Source organism: Mycteria americana, chromosome 10, assembly GCF_035582795.1.
Source record: "Mycteria americana isolate JAX WOST 10 ecotype Jacksonville Zoo and Gardens chromosome 10, USCA_MyAme_1.0, whole genome shotgun sequence".
Lineage (NCBI taxonomy): Eukaryota > Metazoa > Chordata > Aves > Ciconiiformes > Ciconiidae > Mycteria > Mycteria americana.
Window position 1 is genome coordinate 8,172,924 of NC_134374.1, and position 22,881 is coordinate 8,195,804.

The 22,881-nt window shown below is 43.6% G+C and overlaps 1 protein-coding gene across 3 annotated transcripts in view; it reads left to right on the forward strand.

Annotated features, from left to right (window-relative positions):
- Nucleotides 1-618: 618 nt before the first annotated feature.
- The window catches only part of GAB3 (GRB2 associated binding protein 3), a 69,828-nt gene continuing 47,565 nt past the window's right edge, over nucleotides 619-22,881 (forward strand). For 2 of the 3 annotated variants that reach the window (XR_012777307.1, XM_075513209.1), the window contains exon 1: nucleotides 701-952. Coding sequence is in view for 2 of the 3 variants with exons in the window: in XM_075513209.1 (XP_075369324.1) it covers nucleotides 881-952 (72 nt within the window). In the remaining variant the exon portion in view is untranslated. Of the gene's footprint in view, nucleotides 953-22,881 lie in introns of all 3 variants that reach the window. The other variant, XM_075513208.1, reaches the window with a different exon arrangement.

Below are 22,881 nucleotides of genomic sequence, written 5' to 3' on the forward strand. Positions count from 1 at the left end.
TCTAAAAAATCTGCAATGCTGTGACCAGAGAAATCAAGTTTATTCGCAGTAAACTCATACAGGGGACCAAATGCCGCCGAAAAACCTTTAAACCCACGAGGTGAAGACGTTTGGAAGTCGTGGACCAGGCAGAGGGCGGAAGCCGGAGCGGACACTTCGGTGCGGGCACCTCGGTGCGGGCAGAGCGCAGCGGGCGTGCGGGCTGGCCCCGCCGCCGCCCCGCCGCGCTGCCGCTGCCCCCGCCGCCAGGCCGAAGCCCTTCTCCCGCGCCGAGCGAGGCCAAGCCCGCCTGCGGCCCCAGCCGAAGCGGCGCTCCGTCGGGGCCGCCGCCGTCGCCGCTCCTCCCGGAGCCCCCCAGGCTCAGCCCGGGCGCTCGCACTCCCTGCTCCCCCGGGCGGGGGGCTGCCAGCATCCCCGGGGCGCCGCCCCCACCCCCCCCCCCCCGGGGCGCGGAGCCGGGCTCCCCGGGCTGCTGCGGCGGCCGGCGGGGCCGGGCGCGGGAGCCGCCCGCTGGCGGCGGCGGCGGCGGCGGGTGTCGCGGCGGCGGCGGCGGTGGGTGTCGCGGCGGCGGCGGTGGGTGTCGCGGCGGTGGCGGTGGGTGTCGCAGCCGCCGGCTGCGTGGCGGCGAGCCCCGGCCGCCCATCACGTGCTCGGTGTGTTGCATTGTGTTTGCGGCGGAGGGAGGGCTGGCCGTGTCAGTGATCAATGTCATGACTTCCTCCTCGGGCTGGAGCAGTATCAGAGCACAGCTGAAGGAAGCTGATTACTGCTGGTTTCAAATTGGCTGGGAACAATACACACACACGCACGCACACACACACGCACGCACACGCAGCCCGCACCCTGGCTCCCGCGTCGCCGCTCCGCGCTGGGGGGGAAGATGAGCTCAGGGGACGTCGTTTGCACTGGCTGGCTCATTAAATCACCCCCCGAGAAGAAACTCAAGAGATACGTAAGTGCAGAGGCTCTGCTGGTGTTTTTTCTCGCTAAACGGATTTCGGCATGTGCTCGGTGTCCTGCTCTTCCTTTGAAATGTCTCGCCTCTTTCGGCTTCGCCTTGGACCAAAACAAAAAGATTTCCAAGTCCATGCGCTTATGGAGTATCTCAGTTTTCACCGCTATTCTTGTGCCCTTTGGAATTAACCTTTCCCGGCTCGTAAGATTATAATACTTCAGTTGTTATGCAACATATCTTAGGTTAAAAACCACATTTCGGTTTCAGTTAACGTTGCCGTAACTAACAGAATTGTTGTAACAGAATTGCAGATGTCACTTTTCCAGGGAAGGGCGAGAACCTCCTAAAAAACCTAATACTTTAAATTCTGAGGCTCTGCTTTGTTAAGATGCTCTGTAATTTCTATGACACTTGCTAAAGGCAACAACTGCGATAGTTTTATTTACCAATTTAATATGCCAGATGCCGTTGCTAGCAGCAAGCTCTACTTTTTGGCTGTGATAAAGAGGTGCTAGAAGATGCCTTGCTGCAAAGTTCCTGATAGCTGGAAGGTGAAGGGGGCTGGTGGGAAGCAGCGAGCGCTGCATGCAAGGAGAGCTGCAACTGCATTATGTGGAAAGGGGGGCCCTTGTTTCGTTCTGTATCTGCCTGCCTGTTTTTCTGAAGAAAAAAAAAAAAAAAAAAAAAGGGTGTGTGTTGCAAACATAGGAAACTGTATCATTGCAGGGCTGCGAGGACGGCGCTCCGGGTAGAAATAAATGACCCTTAAAAAATTGCTTGGGACAGCATTAAAAATGTAAGCCCATGGCGGGCCATTTTGCATACTCATTTGTGATGGCTCTTCATCAGGCATGTTGTTACTGTTGTTACACTTTGGGAAGCGGTAATACTCGTTTGAGTCATGCATTCTCACCTAACTTACGCCAGAGCACTGCACCGTCCTAGAAGGATGCCGCCGTATGTGCCTGTCACACTCCCGAGCCGTATGCATAGCTTACATCATTTGTCATATTCACTTCTGTTTATCAGCATTTTTTCTGGGCTGCTGATGTTAGCTTTTTCTGGTAATATGAGGAATAACTGTCTCGTGAAGAATGTGGTATATATCATTTGGTAGTGTATTTTTTCTTTGCACTAAAAACTAGGAGAAAGGATAATTTACTGATGTTAGAATTTACTTTTAACTTCTGCTAAGCCGGAGTTTCTTCTTTTAGATCACGGTATTGCATTGAAATGGCTGGATATTTGCTTGGTTCAGTTAGCATTTTCCAATTCTAAAATAACCACTATGATGTGTCTCCGGGGAGCTGCAAATATAATATGGGTATCTAATTTTTGTTGGATTTTGTAACGAGTGTACTAATAGCACTGTATAGCAGGCACTAGACAATGTAAGAGCCACTGATTCACCCAGCTGGTATCATTAGTAACTCTGTCAGTGAAGCTATTTTTGATGACTCAATATTCATAAAAGGGCAAAGTAGAGAAAACAGAATGTGATAAAGCTGGGATTTGAAAGCCCCCATTATCCAGTCAAGATAATAGTCACAACAGGGGCTCTGAGCAGCTCACAAGACTAGTTGCAGTCTGCTCTGCTCAGATTTTGCACTACAAAACCTCGGGAAATTGGGTCTATGTTATTCTTCGAACATCAACCACTAGATTAGCCAGATCTCTGCAGATTAGGCTTTGTTTTCTGGTTAGGAGGATAAACTACTCCTTCGTCCATAATAAAGCAGAAAGAAATCTGCTGCAAGTACAGCAAAGATTAATGTCCTTTCTCATATGACTGGTTACACAGCGGATGCTACAAACCGAATGGAAATTGTCTCTTACCCGCCGTAAACTACTTTTTTTCCCCACTTTTTATATGGTTTCACCAGCTTGGTAGCTTGTGCATCTTGCACTGGGGTGGTAGATAGCTCAGGCTGAAGCCCAGTGACTGCTTAAAAACAACAGAAGCTTTAAAACAATGACTGTTTAAACTGCCTTCAGTAGGTGTCAAGTGTCAACCGCTTACAGGAGAATGGTGTTGGCTCTGGTTCTGAACTGACAACGTACATAAATCCCCAAGCTTTACACCACCCTTTGTGTTCAGCTGGCAAAACCCATGGTCTGAGCTGAAGCTTCCAGGGAGCTTCACATGCGGGCTTGGTCTGCTGCTCGTTGGGACCTCTCTTACGCTGGAGTGGCTCAGTTGCTCTCCCGGGGCTGTCTCCCAGTTTACATTTTCCTGAGTTCAGCATCCGGCCTTTGTAAGGTCCGGCCTGAGGGTCTCTTGTTTTACACAGAGATAAATTCTTGATCCTCCATCTATTACAATCACTAAGAAAACCCAATTCGTTTCAGTGGAATCTGTAGTTAAGAGACCAGACAAAGTGATGAATTCAGGTTGTGAGAGTGGGAGGTGCAGATAGTCCCACTGAAGCCACTGAGAATATTTACAGTGTTTATAAAATTAAACAAATACATCTTTGCGAGACTGGAGCCTAAAGACCAAAGTATACCTTCGTTTATGCTTGTTCTCTGATGAAAGCAATTAGGTTTTCTATGCATAAACAAGTCAGAATCTGGCTCTAGGTAAGCAGAACGTTATTTTCAAAACTTTGAAAAGTGAAAAGCAGGTGTTAAGAGTCTATATTTTCCCTGTAATGTCTTACAAAGCTGATGCTCTTAGTAGCGCTATTCTTAGAAGTGTTTTATCATTCCCTAACAAAGGCTGCTCTCTTACACGTGCAGGAAACGAACATGAGATTAATTACCCAAGTGTAACTTTCTGTAAAAACAGAGAGCTTAATGCTAAATGCAGAGAATTCATTAGAAAGCACGGGGAGCTTCACTTCAGCAGGCAAATACTCTAATAGTGGTTGATAGCATGTACAATGCTTTTCCCTCTGTCTGATACTTGAACCACGAATCCACCACGTCAGCCTATCTAAAGAGGCAGTTGTGCGAGGAGTCTCCCGGGAGAGCATTTGGTGTGTGTTGCAGTTCTTTGTCCCCTCTGTGCGACCTGAAAGCTCTGCTGCTCTCATTTCCCCACTTGGGTCCAGCTTTTCTCACCGGCTGGGGCTGTGTGGGCCTGAGGGGTGCCAGGGAACCCCCGAAGCTCTGGGGGAGCTGGGTACGGGCGGGGGCGAGAGAGGAAGAAGCTGCTACCCAAAAGTAGGAAGTGGTGGTGGCGGAGGTGAAGTCCATCATGCTCTAGACCAAAAATGCTAAGTTTCAGGCACAGCTCGACACTCAGCCCCACAGGAGGAAAACCTGGCCCCACTGGAGATTTTTGGTATTGATATAGTGGATCACGAGTACCAGGCTCTATAGGAAATTAGATATCATGGGGGAATCTGCTTCAGGTTTGATGGGTTTTGCAGAGCCTTATATTAGCGCTGAATACGTCCAACCAGGGGTTTAGATTAGGCATTCAGAACCGCAAGGGAAAAAGTGTTTACGTTTGTTAAAAAAAAATTTTAAAATTCAGAAGGCTCAGGGTGGTGGTGTTCACGTATCCCAATTCTGTAATGTCAAGCCTTGAACAGCCAGCTTTTTGATACTTTTCATATGGAAATATATCTGCTCACTCACTGGTAATATTTGTTTTCTGTTTATTGGAGAGGGGGGAGAATGGTTTCATGGCCTAGAAAAAAAGGGAATGACTACAGCCAGTGCAAAAAGTCACTATGAGTGGAAAAAAGACGTGGAAGAAGGCACGGAGGATATCTAATGAAATAAAAGACTAGTGCCATTGAGAAGACACATTGTTCATGTTCTGTTAAGGAGGAGGAGGTGGGATTTTTAACAGGCAGCAAATTTCAACCTATCCTCAAATCGATGTCCTGTAGTTCGTTACACCTGCGAGGAGCAGCAGTGGTAGTTATACAGCCTGCCCACCGGCTCCCGTGAATGCCACACCACCAGTATTTACTTACTGTTAGTGTTAAGTTACGTGGTTTGCAATAGTAAAGGGCTACATACAGATGCTTGCTTGTTGTGAGTCAGTGCAGCTCCATTTAAGTCAATGCTGCACAGCTGTACCCCAGCTGAAGAGCTATTTTTAATCTTCAGTACTATACAAATTGATGAGGGAAGACCACTTGCTCAAAAAAAAGGCAAGTTCCCCGCTTTACTTGAGTGACTGGTTTCTTCAAACATTATTGAAAATAAAAATTCCTTGTCAGCATCTCTGGAACAAGAATCCAAAATGGACCCCGTGTTAGAAAATTTAGCCTTGCACTTCTTACCACACTTCTTCTTGGAGTGTCTGGTCTGGGAAGACAAATAAAGGTGTAAAGTAATGTACCAGATGCAAAAAGCTAGTCAAGCAGTGTCCGTTAGAAGTGCCGTCAGAAGGGCACAGCAGCAAGTGGCTGCAGACGGACGTCTCTGACTGCTGGGGGGATCTGCCAGAACTTGACCACAGCACCCCACTGCCAGGGTTTTACAAGATAAGAGAATCTAGTCGACTTCTCCATTTTTAGCTGAAGTTCTGGTATTTATCAGGAGAACAAACGAGGAAGTTACTGGCCACTAAGAAGAAAAAGTAAAGTAGAATTATGGAAGAGTTTGCTCAAGCAATAGGAACAAGAGTCCCACAGCACTGCTAAGGGTGGGTGGGATGCAGAGCGGCTGCTCTCTGATCTAGCGTTGGGCTGGTGTCAGCAGAGGACACTGCCACCCTCACCTAAAGAAATCCCCAGCTGCTCTGTGAGGTCACGTACTTCTTCTGCTGGTTTGGGATTTGGGGGAAGTTTCCAAAAAATAATTATCAAAGAGAAATCTGAGCTTAATGTTTGTCCATAAGCCTTTTTATTTCCAAATGCTTCCTACAAAGCCTCACCTCTTGAGCTCTGTCCCCTCTAATAGAGAGTTACAGCCACCTTTCATACTCCGCTGGAATCAACATCCCAAACTCTCATTGAAATAACTGAGTTTATTTAACCAATTCGTGCGGTTTTGTAACTCTAGTTTATAGGCTTGGTGGGAATAGGAGTCCCGTGTGATGGAGAAAGTTGACGGAGCCTTTTAGCTGGCTCTAGTTGTAGGTTTTGTACCTATGTTTTTCCTGCTGTTACTTCATTTGAAAATCCAGCGTGTATTCTATCTGGTTTGTATATTAAGGAAGAACTCAACCTGGAGAAAATGAAGACTTTCATACAGAAGCTCCTGTGCTGCAGACTACGTGTTCCCTTCTCTGTGAAATCCTGAACAAATTGATCTCACTGGTAAAATAACAGCAGAAAATTTATTTTAGGGAGGAGTTTCCATCATTGGAGTTAAACATTTGTAATTAGCTAAGTGCAAATCAGACCATTTTCCACCACTTAACCTTGTTTTGGTAGGTTAAGTGCGATGTTTATTCTAGACCATTTTCTTCCATTTTAACCATGTTTTGGTAGTTTCAATGCAAGGTTTAATGAGATAGGCTGACTTCTAAGAAAAAAATAATTTCTAAAAAACACTGCTGTTCTTGGCAACCTGTGTATCAGAATGTTAAGCAGAATAATTTCCCTTGGACTATTTATTTGGGTGGAGCTGTAATAGCCCTGAAGCCCTAGTTTAATCTTTGACTACATGTTTTCAGTGCACAGGAATGTCCAACTATTGGTTTCTATTCAAAACAGAAACCCGCAAGTTATCAGGTCTTTGCATTCAAAAATAGAGACCTAAAAAAACCATGCTAGTTTGAAATAGAGAAGGAAATGTTAACTTGAGTGGTAATTAAACTAGTGATGCAATCAAACATGTCTTAGAGGAAAAAGCATTACAAGTAGTACTTTGGTGAACTCTTTGTTGTAGCATGAAAATTATAATATGGATAAACACCTTACTTCTACCAATAATGCATTAAAATGCTATGAAGGTGTATAATGCCAATTTGATAGGTTTTTAGGGAAAGGGACAAGTTTACTCCTATAATGTTACTCAGTAGAGAAACAGTCATTTTATTTGCTTTCTTGTCCTTTTCATTTGAGTTGGAAATGAATTAGTAATGTGATAAGACAAGGAAAAAATGCCATCTTTGAAATGAAATTTGCATGTCAAAACATTACATCCAGCCAGATAAAATAGATTTTCCTCTCTCTCGTTTAATTGTTGAATAAAATGCAGCACTACAACTTTTTATGCTTTCTGCTTTACAATAATGTCCTTGACTTGTTTCAGTTTGTGTTGCATCAGAAAAAAAAAAACCACCAAACAACAAACATATAGCCATGCAAAACTCAGTTTTAAAATCTGCTGCAACTTGATATTTGTTAAAAATAAGCCAAAACTGATGTCTAGTCTTCATGGCAGAAAAATACGCCCTTTCTGAGGCTAACTCATTTGTAGCTTTGTAATTGTTAGAATGAGACAACTGTTCTTGGAGATTTTGTTATTCCCTTCCCTTCTGATGCCAGAAACCCCACCTGACCCCTGCAGTCAAAACTGCTTTGTAGCTTTCCACAAAAGCCTTGACCAGCGCATTTCAGTTATTCAATATCCTTTCCCACTGAGCATTTTACAGAAAGGCAGTAAAATGTCATTATTAGGAGGAATTTTAAATTACTTAAATGAAAGTGTTAATTTAAAAAGAACTTAATTGTCATCTGAAAGTTTCTTACTCGTTTTTGACAATGCTTTTTAAAAGCCAGTAGTTTCTGTGAGCCCTGTTAGTGACAAGTAGTATTCATGCTGTGACTCCCAAGTCTCAGGGACCGGGGGCTATGTATCCATATTTCTGTTGGACAGAATAATGGCCATAACGGGACCTTTTCTAAATTTGCAACTGTTGTAATCTCAGCAGAGTGCATAGTTTGTGAACAATCTGTTTTTACATACCAGACTTGGAAACTGCTCGTAGAAGTTCAAGGATTTTACAGTTATGAAGCCATTTTTTCAAGCTGACATGAACTGGTCGTGCCAAGGAGAAGCCAATAGTTCGGAACAAGCGTGAACTATGTTTTCTTGCAGACTTTACAAACTGTGCGGTAAAGCCACTAAGTTTACAGAAGTATTGAGTTTATAAACGCTGAGAAAGCTGAATGTGTATCCCTGCTCTAAAGCTGCGCTTCCAAGATCTGTTGCCGATTCCACAGAAAAGCCACCGGCATTCAGAGGTGACTGTGTGCTGATCAAATCTCTGTGAGATGAGACAAAGCATCTGAAGAGATGCCAGCTGAGTTTACAGTAGCAATGAAGAAACAGTTTCACAAGAAGCCATACACTGCTTCATGAAGTGCTCACTCCTATTCCAGCTACTACATCTGTGTTGTTTACTAATATTTATAGTGGAAGCTTTGCAAGCTTAAGGAGTTTTATTTTTAATAAGTTCAACATTTTGAACCCATCCTAAGAAGATGATTGAGTTCTCACTGAGGCCTTAGGTTTAAAAATAAGAAGCACTTAAGTAGCACAGGGAATTGCTTTTTTGAGATACTTAGGGTCATTGCTCCCACTGAAATAGGATTTGTGAAATGTTTTCCCTGGGTACTCCTCTGACTCCAGGGCTGTTTTTACAGGTCTTCACTGGCTAACTTTCCCTGTAAAACAGTGGGATTTGGACTGTCGGCTGAAAATGGGACTGTTGCTCCAACTTCACTTTGTGCTTTTTAAAATGTTCCTTTTTGACAGACAACTCTTGAGTGTCACATCACCCTTGAGCTATGGCTTATAAAATAACGGTGAACTGTTCTTGAAAAGTGAGGGAAAACCACCAGATAAATCCCATCATTATTTCAGTACCCTCCCCAAACTCCCGCTTTCGTCTGTGCTGAGCCTGAGAAATATTCAAGCTGAAACATCATTAAGACAAACAAACAAAAAGGTTAGGGGACAGTCTGATTGGCGTAGGAAGAACAGGCTTCGTGACGGTGACACTGCTTTGGGTTTGCAGACTGGAAACCTAATAATACTGGCTTGTAGAGGCAAAAATAGAAGCGTTTATTGAAGTGTTACTAGACTGCAATGCTTTAACAGTTTTCTTACGAAAACTATGTTCTTTTTTTTTCTTTTCTTTTTTTCAAATTCACAACTGAAAGTACTGTTGCTATGTTACTGTAATGGTGTGTAGGCTGCTAAATAAATAGAGGGAGTTTAGTCCATGCCAGAAATAGAAAGCCAGGTCAGAGGTGACATTTGAGACATGTTGAGAAAAAAGAGAATATATAATTATTTCTTTCCTTCCTATCATTCTCTTCAGTCTCATTAACCCCAGACTACTTAGAAGAAAATTACAACAGAATTTCTGGACATGTGAGTGTACTAAAAATCGACAGCTATGGAGTGCCGCTAAGTCTTTTGGCTTTGTTTTCTGCAAGATCAAATTTGCAAGGGAAACTGGTAAAACCCTGGCACCTCACACACTTGTGAATTGAATGGCTACTTCGAGGTATCAAAGGGCATGGGGAACTGTTGAAAATTCACTCTGCAAAGGTGTGCTCAGAAGGGAAAATCTGACAGAAGGAACAAGCTTTGAGAAAATGTGCTCCTGTGAAGCCAGAAACAGGAAATTTGGGTCCGTTGTCCTTTTTGGGGTAGGCTGGCAGGTTACCGAGGACCAGATACACAGAAATGTGCTTAGGCTCTTGTGCCAGTAGCCCTAGGTACCTGCTTGCACCTTCAGCTGCCTGAACATCTTTGTAAACCTGGCTGGTGAACGGGCATGAGTGCCTCGTTTGTACAGCAGGGTCATTTTTATCCCTCCTCTGCTGCCCGCATATGCTCCTCATGTACAGACCTTAGCACAACGAGCTCTCATTTAAGCTCCAGCAGCTGATTCAGTAAATGGTGGGAACTGCAAGCTGCTAATGTGAAAAATAGAGCCCAGTCCTCCCTCCATCCGTGTCAGTCGGAGCAGAAGCAGCCCTTATCCTAGGAACGAGCACTGCAGCCTCGTTACTTGCAGACAGCGGCCTCTGACTTGATTTCCAAAATGCCATCGCGGATGCTGGGTGCTCTGGGCTGTGTTCCCCTAGCCACAAAGCTCCTCAGCCCCCTCCCAGCCCCTTGCAGGCGTCGCTGTGGGCGTGCACAGCACCCCGATGCTCCGGTGCTGCCTTGCCCTTGGCCCCGCTGCTCTCGCCTGAGCATCGGCAGCCCTGGACCCACCGCAGAGCAGCTGTGAGCTCTCAGACCTTCCCGCTCGCAGGAGGTGGGACACAGAAACGCGGACCAAGCTCGCTCATGTGTGAGTTAATCTAGCAGATTCGTAATTAATCTGGGAGATCTCCTTGAATACACATGTTTGCTTATAAACAAATTATTAATGTGACACAATCTGAGGCATCTAATTTCTTTGTGAATTAGGGAAGAAGCCCAGAGCCATAACCTAAACCAGTTCAGTGCATGCAATCCCATTCGAGATTTCTTTGTGGTATTTTTGTAGTTCCACAAATCTGTTACTTTCCTACAAAGAAACAATGTAAATGTGCCCCCTATCCAAGAGACCTTTGGATCTGAGGCATTCTAGAAAACCCCACATTTACCATAAAACTTACAGAGGAGGATTAAATTAGAGGGTACAACAAGAGCCAGTGATGCTAAGTACAGTTATTCTTGTTCCTAAATTGCAGGGTTTTTTAAATTTTCTTTTTATTTGTTAACACTCCTTCAATGGAGGGCTGGAATTTGAATGGCTAGGAGTATTTCCTAACACGATGGATGTGAATAGCTGTTTTGAAAAGAAACTTTCCTAATTTTCAGCCACAAGCCAACCCCTAGTGCATTAGACCTTGAGACGTGTCCGCAGAATGTCTGAGGTTCTGTGTCAGAAAATGAACGAGTGGTTTAGGATCCATCAGGGTTGTTTATTTACTTACATTAGGAGTTTGCTGCTGCTGCGATTGGAGGCATTTCTTGTTTTCTAGCACAACCAGTATTCAGCCTCAGACTGAAGGAGAGGGTGTTAGAGGCTTTCTTGTCCCCTGTGGAGTTCAAACCCTCGTTTGGGCTCTGTCAAATCCTTTACCTTTGCCAGAGACTGCATTTATCTCAGACCCTAAAGAGCAATTATTATGATTTAGCTGTCTTTGGAGTGAATAAGATTTTACCAGGCATTTTCTACATAGAAATCTCCAGCCAGGAGAAGTGCAACCTACAGCCTGTCCTTTCCAGGGCTTTGTTGCCCGTGCTCAGCAAATTGCCCAGTTTTAACCATCAGCAGCAGCATTGCTAACTGGAAAGGAGGATAAATTACACCCTCTGCGGTTCTGTTATGTTATCCGCCCAAAGGACCTATTTGTCTTTCATTATATTTCCAGGTCCTTTGTGCTTGAAATGATCTTCTAAACTTTATAAGTAAACTCGGTTTGCTGGCTGGTAAATTAAAGCTGTTTACCCATTAGAGTATTCCAAGTGGGCTGCAATGGCGTTTGCCTGTGCTCTTTGTTGGGGCGAACAGCTTGATTGTTAAAACTGAATGAAATTATGTCGAGGCAGAAGATGGCAGACGTGGCCAGGTTTCAGATAAGCTATAGTTAGCTAGGTGAAGACCAAGTATCTTTACACTGCTGCTTTAAATCCCTAAAGACTCCCCTCACCGTGGTACTTACCTGGTCGTGGGTTCAGAGGTGGTTTAGTGAAACTTGCCATTCGAGAACGGGAGACACGAGTTTGGGAGGCGAAGAGCCAGAGCGAGCTTGCGTGAAGCAGTAGCTGTGCAGTCCTTTCCAGAACACAGTGATGGAGAGGGATAGTGATAGAGATGCACCCCAGTGATATGTCTCAGGAAAGTTTCCAAGCAAATGATTTGCATGTAGTTTAGCAACCTGAGCTATGTGAAGATTTCAGCAGCAGTGGCCCTAGTTCTCATATGCTCAGAACTTACTGTGCACCCACAGGCAGGTTTCAGTTTGACTTGTTCCTCAGGTTTACCGGATTTGGAAATGGAACTGGGATCTCTATATCAGCATACCGTAGATTTTAGTTCAGAGATGGGGTTTTTTTTTTTTTAAGAAAGCAACTGTTTTATGTGCCATCTATGTGTAGGAATAAAAGACAAGGAGCAGAGGAAAGCACTCAGATTTAAGACCTTGTACTATTAATGGTCTTAAGGCCTAGGATCATTTTGTTGCAGGGCAGCTGGTCACTTCTGACTTGCATCTAGGGTCACTGCCGTCGAGGTGCCTGCTCCGAGTGCAAACATGGTCATGCAGAATCACTCCAGATGTAGTTCATGGTGCCAGTTTAGGGCAGGGTCTTCATGGTTCCTTGTTGGGATTGACAAGAAAAGGCATATGACCCTACGCAGCAACAGCAGCAAGTAAGTATGGTGATGTAGCACAACTGAGTCTATACCATCAAGCAGGAAACTTTTTCCTTCCAAAATAAAATGCACCCATAATGGACAGAAAGGCCAAGTAAACTTTGGCTTTAATAAGCTGCTGGAATTGGGCAGGTGTGCAGTCAAACTGGAAGGTTAGCTCTGAAGCTTTCATTTGCATTTATCAGTTTGCACAAATCTTCTTGGAATACCTCTTTGTCCTCTCTGAAAAGATTTCAGGTATAAAGTACTTAGACTCATCAGAAAAAAATATCCTGAAATAGAAATGGCACCTCATGTTCTCTAGCAATATAGGAGCTTAAGGAGAAACCAGAAGCCAAAAAAATGCGGTCCCAAATCCTAACCCACTATGACCATATTTATGGGGAACATTTAAATAATCTGAGCTGTTTCCCCTACTTACTGCTAACAACAGCACCTTATAACTGGTGATATCTCATCTTCATTAAACACTGAACTTGAATATCAGAGTTGAGCTTCAGGCTTTTCTCTCTAACTTTTGTATCAATTGGCTGGATGCAGATCAAGCACAGAGCCATGGTCCTCAGCATCAAGGGAATGGGGAGAGCAAAAAAAGATAGGAGGATTTTGCCTCCTGTGGAAACCCCCAGATCTGCCATTATCAGAGTTCCTGGTAGCTCCAGTGTAACTGGGAGAGGTGGTATACGGTATGGGAACTGCAGCATTTACCAGCTTGTAATTGGAAACTGAAGACAATGAATGGATAAGAATATGTTAAAATGCACGATTTCACTTTATGTTGTGTAACATCTTTCGCACAAAACTTTCCACGCAAAGAGATTACAGCCAGATAGAATTATGGTGAAAAATAAAAGCAGAGTTGCAGAGAAATTGGTAACTTCTTAAAAAGAGTAAACTGTCACTGAAAAATCTCACTTTCTGTTTGAGAGATAGTATCTATGCATGGTGCAGCCATTTTTGCTTTGCCCGGCATAATATTTGCATGACTCACAGCCAGCAGCATGCTGAGGACCTAGAAATACATCATACAAAAGCAGATGCTGGCTGCTGGCCGCTGGCTGGGGAATTCCCGTACCATCTTTGAAATGATGATCCTGTTTGATGGGGCAACACACGGAGTGCGAGGCAAGTGCATGTGATCTTTCTCCCCTAGGTGAGCTTATTAATCTGAAGGGTGAGAGACAATATGAAGGCTGCTAAACACCTACTATCGCAGCAGTCAGTCCCAGCTGGTGAGGATGGGTGATGTAATGGATCAAGCAGGAGGAGAAAGTTTTCAAATGGGAGGGTGTAAAATTTGAAAGGCTGCACGTAGGAATGAAGAGTCGCAGTCCTAATTCGAGTACGCAGGCAGCTCAGCAGATGGCCCAGCAGATGAGTTGCTATGCACCACGGTACGTGTGAGAACATGAGAGTAATGGCGAGGCTCCACGCAGAAACGTAGCCCGCCCTGTGCATGGTATGGGGTCACATCAGATGCCATGTTCCTTACCCCAGCTGGGCCCTCCGTCCCCCGTCAGGGCGCTTTGTTGGCTTGCACACCGAGCTTACCACAACAGTATTTCACATTGCTGTTCTGCGTTACAGCAATTTCCTCCCCCGTGCTTTGCCTTCCCTCTCCAAACAGAGCAAGAGCCGTCCCCAGAAGTGTAGGTCCTTGCCAGTCCCACTAACACCGGCGTAACGTCGCTAACTTCTCCTCCTGCCCTAGGCTGCAGCTCTCAGGCTGAGCTGGCACATCTCTCGGGGTGGAAAACCTCCCGCTTCGGGCCGTAGAACAGCCTCACTGGGATGTTTTGGGTTTATTTCCTACAATTCCAGTTCCTCCAGCAGTGAAGTCCAGTGGCCAAAGAGATTCAGTGCATCCTATGTGACTTCCACCTTCCCTAATAACTGCAGCCCTTTGGGAATTTTAGGGGAAAACTTCAGAAAATCTCTAAAAATCCATTCTTTGTTTAAGAACTGACCAGTTTGCATCTGACTTTCTCCAGGGGATCTGTTTTGCTGCTTACTGTTTGTGCGACTTTTGGGCTCCATTTGCAAATCACCTATGCCCTTACAGCTAGGTCCTGGAAAAAGCACCTTTACCGCTAATAGCTTAGAGTAGCCATGGCCACCTCACAGGCACATTGTGCTGCTGCTCAGCATAACGGTGTTAGGAGCTTTGTTTTTTCCAGTGGTTTTCCAACAAACCTCTGTTAATCCAGAGCAATATATTCATATGGGAATTGCCAATAATCCATGTTTTGTGATACAGCAAAAATCTGTCTCAGTAACCAGTTTACGTCTAACATTGATGAAATGACTACCACTAAGTTGTTTCAAGAAGCTCCATTTCCAATGCAATCTACAGGAAAATTACATAGGTGTATAATGATGCATGAATTCAAATCACTATAATTATGCTTAACTTCTCAGATGTTCTTGGGATGAGTGACATCTTTTTCCTTTATCTTAAACCACTTCTGAAGCAATATAAACTAAACCGGGAACAATGTTCTTTTTTCCAGTATCAGAGTGTTCCCATGGCATACTTATGCCAGCAGATACGCGGCAGCTCAGCTATGCTAGTAAAACTGCAAACAAGCCCTGAGGTTCAAGCGGCAACAACACAAGTAGTGGTAATCCCTACTTTCCCCCACGCTGTCCTGTCAGATTCCTTTTATCATCTTGCAGTCTTAAGAGCATAGTTCAGGTTTTGTGTCTCCTTCGCCCTTGGTATATTTACTTGAATTGCAAACAAAGGGATTCTTTAATCCCTCCTATTTTTGTTATGGTCCCCTGGAGCCGGCACTAAGACTACCAAAGACACTGAGCTCGTCCAAGGGTAGACTGTCCGTTCCATCGTGGGCTGGCCAGTCATTGGGACAACAGGAATTCTGTGAGCCCCCAATGAAGGTTGTTTGGACCAGGTCGTGGACTAGGATACGTGGTTGAGGATATTTCACTATTGGACCTTTAAACTGTGTTTAGCAAGGATAATGTTCTGATCTCCTGTAATTAAATTCTGTGTGTACAGCAGCCAAACAACAACAACAACAAAATCCAGGTCTATATTCACTCTTCGTAAAATAAAACTCTCCGAAGTGTCTCTCAGCATTAGGACTGTGAGTCAAAGTGGAAGGTTTTATGTTAGTAAAGGAAAAACTAAACATCATCATCTGTCTTATTGTAAAGAAGCAGAAGGATGTTAAAAACTACGTTATGCTGGCTCACATTTTTTCTACATAAATGAATTTTTTGGGCATCGTACATGCTTACAGTAAAACAGTTAAATAGGAAATAGTGAAATGCACTACGATTTTTACATAACTTTTTCTTTCATAACATACTTGTGCAATAGAGTAGTCAGAATTCAATAATCGAGCTGTGTTTTTTTCATGCTTGAACATTAGTGGCCATCTGGAAAATTGCATGCTACCTATATTCAGTGAATTGCCTGAGCGAGGAAGTCACCTCCAAGGAAACTGAAATTAGTTTTATGTGCTTGGGTAAGTTGACTTTTGCCATGAAGAAACACGAAGAGGACAAAAAAAAGCTTGTTTGCCACCATTCCTCCTCGGAGATGGTATCAGTCGGCACCGGGGTGCTAAAGCTGCCCTTGGACCCAGTCCGCAGCTGCCTGACTTGTCCAGGGACTGTCCTCACATGGGACCGGTGGCAACAGGCCTGACATGTTTCTGTTGAAGACACTGGAGGAGCCTCCAGAGCAGCAGAGAGAAATGCCCAGGTGCTGGAAAAAAACCTTCACCTTTTGTAGGAAGATCTTGTAGGAAGCACTGACCACTTCTGACAAGGGCTCTGCCATTGCAGATACCCTTTCTGCCTGTAGCACTTACAATTGTAGCGTAGCAACTTCTTTGAAAAACTTTGGCCAGTTATCACTCTGCTAGCGCAGGGTGTTGCCTCTTTTCTTCCCGGTAAAAACACTGAACCACAGACAGGATCTGTTCTGGGAACGGGCTACAGGCGCTCTCGTTAGTCAGCAAATACCAGAGCTCCAGGGCAGGGAGTCAGCAACAGGGAACGGGGAGGGGGAGACACGTCCAATGCCTGCTGATAATCCCGTTATTAAAAATAAAAGTTGACTTGGTGAACTTCTAACCAACAACCTGTTATGTCAGAACGGGGCTCTTCTAACGCTTAGCTCCTGAGGTCAGGGGTATAACTGTGATAAGGCTGGGGACATCTCAGCTGGGCAGAAAGAAGAGCTGAGCTATCCAGATAGTTATCTAACTACACGAGGCCTTGCCAGCTTTGACCCCTGGTTTTTTGAAACCTATGTCTGACTATGTTATATATTTGGCTTACTGTTATTCCTGGATTTGCTCAGGTTTTTGGTGAAAACGTCATTAATTACTAGTTTAGTTCAGTGGAATAAGAAAGAGTCCAACCGTGTATGCGTGGTGCATTTAGTGGTTTCAATCCTTAGCTTATAATTGCTCTTTCCTGAATATGATGCTGTTAGGAAAATTCTTAGCTTCACAGTGTCAAGCCATTAAATAATCAAGGACCAAACCAGAAGCAGAGCACCGTGGAGAAGATTCTTAGGTATCGAACGTCACTGATAGTAAACCTCTGTGGAAATGGTGCCTGGCCGCAGTGGGGGAACTTGCCTTCCAGTTACACGTTCTCCTGGCTGCCAGTGCAGCGCTGCTGCTTTTTCCCTGCGCAAAGAGGAGGCACAGCCGCCGAATGAGTCACGGATCTGCGCTCCGCTGTGCCTGACACATGAAACTCTGGAGCAGGACAGAGGCAGCAGCTTTGCGGTATAGGAATGCAAGACACACGCACAAAAAAGCGCTCTTGTGCTCACCTCAGCCCAAGACTTGAAGGTCTCTATAGAGGCCTTTGGCTTTGCTGCTTTTGACTATATCCAGCCAGCCCCACCTCTCCCGCGTTCTTCCTTCTGGTGGTTTTCATGGCTAACCCTCAGCATCCATGCAAGTGCTTCCCTGACCTCCTTGGGTGGCTGTGACCCATGCTAGCCCACAGAAGAGCAAAGTAGCCACAGGCTTAGGAAATGGCAAACAAACAGAAAGATCTCTCGTTGCTGTTTCTCTCCCTTGAACTGCAGCTTCTTTAATCACACGTGGCAAAACGGATAGTGGAGCGGGGTCGTTTTGCCTGTGAGTCGGGCTGTGGTCCTGGAGCTCTCGGGAGCAGAGCTGCTTCTCTCGGAAGGTGTTTCTAACATAGAGCGTGTGACATCTATCACATTACGTCATGACAAAACGGCGTTTCTAACACAGAGCTGAAGCAATATGTGAAGTGAAATTAATCATAAGGTATATGTCCTGGTTATTGATTTAAATGTGGGTTAGAAAGTATGTATAGCAACAGTCTATTTCTGAAGACATTGATTCTTTTCTGCAAAAGAATGGAAGTGAAAATATCCTGAAAAACAATAAAACAAAGACTACTGTAGCTCTGGCTCTACAAAAATTTCTCACTGGATGCAAGAAGTAGTATGGGGAAGGGGCATGGGATTATTTTAGTGCTTCATTCATCTTCAACTTCAGTAGTACGTTATGGGTCTGATTTTGCACCTGATTTTGAAAATCTGAAGTTCCCCTTTTAGCTGTCAAATAGGAATGAACACAGAATCAGCCATGGAGAAGGAGTCTTGGATTAAACAAATACAAAGTCCTAATCCAGCTCTCTTTCAAGGCAATTGGATTATTCTGCTTGATTTTAGTAAAAACTGAAATAAACTATAATGGAGAGGAAACTCAGGTTACAGGAGCAAAATTAGCATTCAAGGAGATGGACAAAGATGTCCTATGGCATATTTAAAATACCAGCAGGATAGTCTTCTACTGGATTTATTGGAAGATGAGTACCCAAATATCCCCAAATTCCTAGATAGGCTTAAAACCCTGTCTTCATTTTTTTCAATAAATTGTGGTGTAAATATGTATATTGTAACTTCGTAACAGTAGCAGTGCAACAATATTGGTAAGCACTGCAATTCTTAACTTTTGTTAAGTAGTAAGAAAGTCACAGGATAAAATATGAACATATGTGATGGGTTAAAAAAATGAACTCAAACAATCAGTAAGACCAGAAGCTCTGTAAGTGCCAAATTATTGTTGCAGAAGTATTCTTTTTATCTATGGGTCATGATTTCCAAGAAACGAGTGAAAAATGTAAACACTTCCAAGCATTTGTCCCTTTGGGCACAGGGTGTATTAAACAACAACAACAAAAAATACTTCATGGACAGAAAAGAATTGTTGGCCAGGGCATTTTAGACAGAAGCCAATAACGCCTAGCTCGGTGAACGAGCAAGAAGAAAAAACTTGCAAATGGTTTTATCACCTGATTCACGAAAGTTCTCCATTCACCTGAATTTTAAAATGAAGTCTCCTTCAAGTTCAAAGAAACAAACTGGAAACCTTTTTCTGTAGTAGAATTCAAAGCAGGAGGTGGTTGTGGTAATTACTGGCAAGCAAATAGTAAAGACTCTCCGAGGTGAAAACCACAGAGCTGGAAATCATGCCTTTGCGAAGCTGGGTCAGATGCTGTGCTTGATTACACTGCATGAATAAATTATTGGAAGACACATGTCAAGCTCTTTTTTCAGAAGTGAAAAAATAATCCAAATTCTTAGTTTTGCAAAGCAGGGCAGAAATATGCAGAAGAGCGTGGCATCGTTAGTTTGCTGCATTGTTGGTTTAGAGGTGCCCTTTTGAGTAATACCGGTACAAATATCCCATTGCTCCCAGGCTAGATTGTAAGATTTGTAAGATTGTGCAAGTTATTTAAGCATCTAAATCCATTTTGTTTCCTATGTCAGGTCTTTGATGTTGGTTTGATCCCACAATAAAAAGTTAATCTGTATAACAAAGATAGGCTGAGAATCCATGCTGATAGGGTGAAAGAAATGGACTGCACCCAGTCTTCTGTGGATATGAACATTAAATAATGGCACTAGGACTGTTTCATCTAAATCAAGAAGCACATTGGAATGCCATAAAAATCAGTAAGATCGCTATTTCTTTAAAATATCCTGGAACCCAGCTGAGCAAATATTGCAACTTTTGGAGCTGCGGGCTGGCAACAGTAATGCTTCGTGTTTCACCTCAAGTCTTCATCTGTCCAACTTCTGCTCTGATGGCACACAAAAATAGCTATGGCAGTGCCACAGGAAGGATCAAAGTCAGAGCAAAATTCTTTGACTTGTACCTGGTATAGACCAAGACCATCAGAAACCACAAATTTAGGGCAGTGTTGAGTGCAAAACCAGAAAGGGGCCAAGGCTTTTCTGCCTCTTGCAATCCTTGAAATTTCCCCAACAAAATCTAGCTTGCTGGGCAAGGACTCGTGTTGTAAAAATCTCCCTTGCCTTCTTTGGAAGCTTTTTCAGTTGTCCTCCACATCTTACAGTCAATCCATCAGCTCTCTGGAAAGACTAGTTTTCAGCATGCTTCCGTAGTCTGAGACATTACATTGTATCGCTTATCTTTATCATGCACAGTACGCGTGGTTTTTGTAGGTATCTGATTACTCTTGTAACCTGCTGAAATCAGAAGAGGAATTTTTCGCCTTGTTTCACTAAGGCCGGGATGCCGTTCATCATCTTCCAGCGTGCTACTGTTTTCTCCCTCTACGGTCTTCCCTCTAAATCAGAGTCTTCGGGAACAGGAGAGGCACTTCCCTTGGCATACCCCTGGGAAACAGCTCCCTGGTATTTTGTAGTGACTTCTAACACAAACATCAAGACAGCATCACCGTATGACTCTCCCTGGGCTTTGTAAACTTGAAGAAAATATTTTCTACTTAGGAAAGGCTTTTCTATCTGCAGAAGGATTAGATCAATCATTAAACTTTCTCACAAGTTCACGTGTATGCTTGTCTTTCACCATCTCTCTCAGCCTGTCTTTTAAAAGCCTCCTAAAAACATCAGCCCCATGTCAATGTCCTCTGAACAGCCCACATCTACGCTACAGCCACACTTAGTCTTTGGCTGAAAAACATCCATAAACTTCTATTTTAGAATCCCCTCACTTCTGGCTGATGTAGCAACGTGTGCTTTTGTAACACAAATCTTTGTCCTGACCAGGGGCTATTTTACCTCCCCTTTGGCTTCATTTGAATCTAGCAGATAGATTTAACATTTTAGTAACCGCATTTCAGCAACACACAACCTGGTTGGGTTACTGACTGTGGCATACATGTTACTTTCTACACTGCATCCTAACGAGTCACATTTACAAACTGGTTCTCTGAAAAACACGGTAAGAAAGAGTCATAAGCGAAGGAGAAGAGTAGGAGTGATTCCGCATTCAGCTCTAAATTTGTGTCAAGTGTGGGATGAAGTTTAAAATAAGAAAAGATAATAGTTGGGGTTCTGTTGTTTCTTTCCACCTCTTTGAAAAGTCATTTTTGATCATACTCTTTACCTCTTTAAAAATGTAAACTCAAGTGATGGACCTTTGCTAAAGTGTTTCGTGAGTTAAAATTAACCTTGAAAGTTACAGGAGTTGTTACTTGCTCCGCGTTTATTTCTACTTTATTTTTTCGTATCTGACCAGAAATGGGTAGCATGCAAATGTGTCTTTGTGGTTTAAACAAATAAGCCATGAAGCCTAAAAAAAGAAAGCAGTTACTGCTTTCTGTGTACAACCACTGCTTTCAGATGTCTCTTTTGTATCGGTTCATGCCTGTGACTATGGCCCCATTTTTACTGAAAAATATTTGGTGTTGTTGGGGTAGGAGGGCTCAGAGGAAGGGATTTTACTAGTTTGGTTTTCTCCTTGAAGGGAACTCCTGCAGTATTCCTCCCCTGGAAAGCAGCAAGGACCTCGGGAACTGCATGAGGATGAACCTTGTCTTTCCCTACAGAACGTGAAAGATTTGTTATTCAAAATGTCAGTTAACCCACAGTAGAAAGCTGTAAACATTCCAGACACGGTGCCCATCCCCGAAAGCCCCTGACAACATCCGTGGTTTTACAGGCGTCCTTTCTACGCGCTGTTCTCTGCACTGTTGCTGTGTGCAACACCCAGACAACCAGGGCAACACCTGAGAAGAAAATCTCTCTTCTCATTCAGGGCCACCCGTTTGGGGAATCATGTGCAAGAATTACCTCAACCTTCGCAGGACAGAATTTCTCTCCTCTGTGCAACTCTGGCTTGAAGTCTGTAGACAGCACTTTGCACTGGTATGTTTTAATGAAAGCCAGAAGAAAACAATAACTTCATTATATTTTTCCTTTTCCTCTTTAGTGTATTAGTTTATTTTTTTCAACTTTGAGCTTTTGGATGTAATTTAGGTTAGACCGTTTTCAGTTAAGATGAGGCCCATGGTTTTAGCGAACTGTGAGCTCTCACCAAGTTAGCTTTGCTGCTCCTTTTAGGCATTTTCTTGGTCCTTGCTCTGCTGGAAGGTTTGATGCTTCCAGACTGGTGTTTTTCTTTCATGGTTTATTAGTGAATCATAAAGGTCTGGCTCCACTGTATTCTGATCTATTTTATTTACTGATGATACACACTGCATGGCCCTCTAGTTTAGCAAAATTGTTTTTATAGAGAATAAATAAAACAGAAACACAACCGAAGGATCAATGACCGTTCTCTTTGTTTAAAATATATATCATCCTCTATATTCAGAGTTCTTAGGCATTCTTTGCAGTTTTACAGGTCTCCAGAGATTGGGTCAGACATTTATATAACTAAGAGTTAAGCATTCTAAAGTTCAAACCACTTTGTTCTTCATTGTGATGAATCTGGTTTCTCACATTGCACGTCAGCCTTCGGTTTACATACTTGGAAAGTGTTTGGTTACTGAGCTGCCTTGCTTTATAATACTGTAAAAAATAAAAATATACGGTCAATTTTGACTTTTTTTAGAGCGGGAGAAGAGTTGAAGAAACCCATTGTGCTGAAGCAGCAACACAATGCAGTCTTGCAGAGGCAAATGTATTTTAGTTAAAAATAAAAGGTAAAGTTTTTGACACACAAGGTAATTAATTTGACTGCATTCTGGCTTCTTCTAGAAGAGCCTACCCCTTTCAACTTCACGTTTCTAATTACTGACACAGCTGATAGTGAACTGACCGCTTCTTGCAGGCATAGGAAGACTGAAAGCTTAAAGGACGTCTAGAGCTTGAACAAAATCTTTCCCATAGCTTAAGAAAATAATAGTCAGAAACCCTGTAAAGAGCTCTCTGAAACATATGGATTATGAATACACAGAAGAAGAAAGATCAGTTCACAACATTCATACAGTCCGTTAGCCTCAAGTGGATTTACAAAGCATGATATTTGGGTTGGGGGCTGCCTGTTATTCAAGAGAGCTGTGCAGAACCCACCCCTCAGCTACCATCTCCCGTGGAAGCAGTGAGCGTCTAACAGCATCTGCGCTGAGCTTGTCTGGCTGAGCATCTTCTAGGTAGCTGGGAAATGTACTGCCTTGTTGTCCAGACTTAAATTCCTTTTCATAACTATAGGTAAAAACTAAGTGTGTGATTCAGAGTTTGGCTTCAGCTGACCCACGGGTCGAGCTGCTGTTGTTTGTTGTTTTAATTTCTATAGTTACACTGGAAGCACTCTGGGCATTTAGGTATTTTGACTGCCGAAAGCCAGAAATAACTAGTTGGAATAAAAGTGTTAATAGTCTGATGGCTGTGTGTGAGTCATAGCCACAGTGGCCTTTGAGACAAAAGAGAGATTGCTCTGAG